Source organism: Brassica napus, chromosome C1, assembly GCF_020379485.1.
Source record: "Brassica napus cultivar Da-Ae chromosome C1, Da-Ae, whole genome shotgun sequence".
In the NCBI taxonomy this organism is placed as follows: domain Eukaryota; kingdom Viridiplantae; phylum Streptophyta; class Magnoliopsida; order Brassicales; family Brassicaceae; genus Brassica; species Brassica napus.
This window is the reverse complement of record NC_063444.1, coordinates 8,448,047-8,452,068: the sequence shown is the minus strand read 5'-3', so window position 1 is coordinate 8,452,068 and position 4,022 is coordinate 8,448,047. Positions and strand designations below refer to the sequence as shown.

General features: G+C 35.3%; 1 protein-coding gene across 1 annotated transcript; it reads right to left on the bottom strand.

Moving 5' to 3' along the window:
- Positions 1-464: 464 nt before the first annotated feature.
- Positions 465-2,777, bottom strand: LOC106364045 (fe(2+) transport protein 1). Its single transcript, XM_013803688.3, has 3 exons — positions 2,098-2,777; positions 1,813-1,962; positions 465-1,724 (listed from the first exon to the last, which is right to left on the bottom strand). Exons 1-3 carry the CDS (start codon positions 2,683-2,685, stop codon positions 1,419-1,421), a joined length of 1,044 nt encoding a protein of 347 aa, XP_013659142.1. The 5' UTR covers positions 2,686-2,777; the 3' UTR covers positions 465-1,418.
- Between the last annotated feature and the right edge of the window lie 1,245 nt (positions 2,778-4,022).

The following is a 4,022-nucleotide window of genomic DNA, read 5'->3' as shown; positions in this document are numbered from 1 at the left end:
CTAAGACCAAGCCGGTTTGAGGAACTGGAGAGGCAGAGAGAAACATTTTCTAGAAGATGGTTAAAGCTAAGAGGAATCAATGAGTTTTATGGAGATGCAGATTGGGTTCATCAAAGATGAGAATCATATATATATATGGTTTACAGATGGGCTACAAATCAGGAAAATTTATGATTAAGCGATTTAAGATGGGGACATGAAGAGTTCACCGATAAAAAAATAGATTACGAACAAACACACGTCGCAACTATGTAACTCAGACTTGTTTGAGACAATGATGAAAAGAACCCAAACTCATGTTAAACGACAACAATTTAAAATATGGGAAAACTATAATTTTTGCAAACTTGATTTTTTTTTCATATAACGTGATAAATTTCGTTTAAAAATGAAATCCATAATACACTCGTAGGCCCGACTCTCAGAGGAAGCCGAAGAAGTAAAAGCTTCCAACATTCATGAATATATATTAGGTTCGTCTATCAATGTACAAAGTTTCATTTAGCTTAATAGTATAAATGTTGGTGTTTATATCTCAATAACTTTGGTTCGAGCCCGGGCTTCACATTTTTTTACATTTTTTAAAAGTGGGACCCACAAAACGCTGACGTGACGAGCTACGTAGTGAACAAAAACTCAAGTATTGTAATTTTCTCGATCTTATTTTGTGGATATAACAACAAAATTAAATATTTCAGTTTAACCACTGAACCTGTGTTTTTGATTTGACACTATCAATTGCCTGTCTTCTTAAATGGGCTGCTAGTATTATCAGGCCAACTTCTTCCAAGCAAAAAAATCTACAATTGGACATGGATTTTCAAGTTAAACCAGAAGCTTTTAAAGACCGTTATGAGTTACGACATTTGCTTTTTTCTCCTACCACCTCTCGACATGAGCCGCCCCTGCATAGAGCTGATCTTAGACCTTGTAAATACAATTGAAGCAGTTTGGTATGCAGGTAAATTGACGATGGGCCTAAATAATGGCCTAATTCTATAGACTAGGCCTATGTACTGGCCTAACTTTATAGATTATGCCTATGTACTGGCCTAATTCTATAGACTAAGATACTGTTTCAGTTATTGGCCTGTAGGTTGTAGCTTTACCGGATTTAGATTACACAGCCGTAAGTTATAGTTGAATTTCTAATCATGTAAAAGAAACAAACGTTTTATTAGTATTATACAACATGCCAAACATCACACGACAAAGTTAACCACAAGAAAAAAAGGAACATTAAAAAGACTATGGACTCGTGGGACCAATCACATTATTAAATATCTACCAATATACATGTTCTTCCAAATGTGGTAGATAGTACCACGTAAGTGCATTGTAAGGAAGCAAAACCGATAGAGAATCGAGACTCAAACCTAAAGCCAACTTCACATGCCGCAGCATCTCGCGGTTATTAGTTAGGCCCATTTGGCAAGAATCGACATTCCACCACAGCCGAGAAGAGCGGCTGCGAAACATTTGAACTGCATTTTGATGCTACCCTGAAGCTTTGGCCCCATGAACTCGGCTGCTAGAAGATCGACAAGGGCCATGTAAATTAGTAATCCGGCCGAGCATGCATTGAGAAGTCCAACGGTGATCAACGCATTGGGACTGTTTTCTCTGTAAACGGTTGATAATGCGATTCCTAACGCTATACCGAATGGCGTTGTCACCGCGAAAAAGAATGCCATAACAAACTTTTTCAAGTTCGTATACTCAGCCTGAAAACATCTCAAACATTGAAAGTATTATTTTCAGTTTTAACATTTTGTTAGAAGATAAATTTTTCTTATATATAAATTAATATACCTGGAGAATGCAACCACCAAGACCCATGCCTTCGAACATTTGATGGAAGCAAAGAGCAGCGATGAGTCCTTTGATGGTGCAAGTATCATTAGTTGCTCCTAGAGACAGTCCAATGACCACCGAGTGAACTATAATTCCGAGCTCCAATACCTACATATCAATAAATATTAAATACAATGATGTATTTAATACTTGTAATGTCTATAAAATTCAAGAAATAATAAAATGGTAACGTCAATTATTAATCAGTTTCTCTAATATGTCAACATGTGTACTACTACTAACCATAGCAATGACTCGATATCGCAAGAGTTGTGCAGTCTCGGAATCATTATCTTTTGTCGGAAAGGTATCATCATTTGCGGGGCCGTGACCATGACCATGACCATGTGGCAAGATCCCAACTGCGTTCTTGCTAGTATAGAGGCTCGTAGCCATGGAATCGATGGCTAGAGTAATTAGACCAGACAACATAGCGAGAAACCCCGTGAAGGGAAACTTGTGCCACGGGTTCTCTTCAAGACATTTGGATGACAACATGTCAAAAGAATCAGGCAAAACGTGCATAAAACCGGTTCCGAGGATAATTCCCGAGGCAAAACACTTAACCACGGTGAAAATGTCTCCATCGGGTCGCAGGAACGGCACGGAACGGCTAAAGAGAGGAGCTCCAACACCAATCATGCTTGCGACTAGGATTGTAGCAATTGCTATGATTTTGAGAGGCAAAGCTTTAGCTTTGTTGACGCAAGGGTTTGCTGACTCGCTTGCGCATTCTTCAGGCACCGTTGAAGTTGCCGGAGAGATTGTGAAAGAGACAAAGAAGAGTACGATGAAGACTGTTTTCATTAGGAGTGTTGAGGTTGAAGCCATATTTTCTTTTGGTTTTGTGTTCTGTTCGGTTGTTTGTCTGTGTGTCTTTGCACCTGTTCGATGAGTCGGTTTATATAGTAATGTACGCCGGTTCTTTTCATGCCATTTATTGTTGGTGATGCAATTATGTTTTATATTGTCCACTCTATCTTTATGTACGGCTAACTCTATAATTTCATGGTATATATAAATTAAAATTTTATTGAGTTTGATGTGCTTTGTATATTTGGAATTTTGGATAACATACATGTTATTGATTGTCATATTTTTAAGTGACTTAGTATTTTTTTTATTTTTTGGTAAAATTAAGTGACTTAGTATTGATTATGCAATTATTACATTGCTATTAAACTCGTTGTTCCCTTTGGATAAAGAGCTGGTTTTTCGGTACGTTTGTTATATGCTATTTTTACAAGTTTCGTTTATTTGTCTCGGGTTTTCTTAATTTCAAAAAACAAAGATTCAGAATATTTCCACATCAAAGCAGAACACCATCGCAAATCCAAATAATAAGTATTTACAGTCGAGTGTATTGATTGTAAATAAGTTTTGACACTCCTTCAAAATCATACCAAAAATAGAAAAATTGATTTCAAGAATTTAATTCACAGTTCAAAATAATATGGTTGTCAAAAATCGAAGATTTGAAAAAGATCGATTAATTTATAAACATCTTTTTTTTGTAACTTAATTTATAAAACATCTTGCTAGCTCAGTTCGCATAATATATTATATTCAAATTAAATGTCACTATTAATTGTATTTATGTACTTTTAGGGACAATTAAGTTAGAAGGACGATGGCTAGGCATGGAGGCAAGTTTGGTGAAAGTTTAATTAGTTGAAGTAGTTAATTTAGAAAACAATGAATTAGTTTGTTGACGCTGATTAGGGCTGGGCAAAAAACCCGGATCCGAAAAACCAAACCGAACCCGATCCGAAAAAGTAGTATCGAACCCGAACCGAAATTGATTAAATATCCGAATGGGTTCAAAATTTTGGTATTTAGAGAACCGAAACCGAACCCGATCCGAACCAAAATATTTCGGGTACCCGATTATATCCGAAATTGATTTATATACCTATATATATTAATTATTTTTAGATTTAATATATATTAAGAACATCAAAATATATAAGATATTTTTAACTTATCCAAAATACTTATAAATATATACAAATAGTCAAAAGTAACATGGCTAAAATAGCTAAAGTATACTCAAAACACCAACAATACTTATTGATTCTCAATCCAAATATTCAAACCAAACCAATTTATATGTTAATTTTAGGTACTCTGACATATGCTATTCAAATTTATATGTAATATATTGTTTT

Bases quoted from the DNA above. Each gene is read 5' to 3' on its own strand.
- LOC106364045 (XM_013803688.3), bottom strand. From the start codon at position 2,685: ATGGCTTCAACCTCAACACTCCTAATGAAAACAGTCTTCATCGTACTC. The intron at 1,963-2,097 runs GTTAGTAGTAGT...ATTGATATGTAG, and splicing joins GATATCGAGTCATTGCTATG to GTATTGGAGCTCGGAATTAT. The intron at 1,725-1,812 runs GTATATTAATTT...AGATGTTTTCAG, and splicing joins TTGGTGGTTGCATTCTCCAG to GCTGAGTATACGAACTTGAA.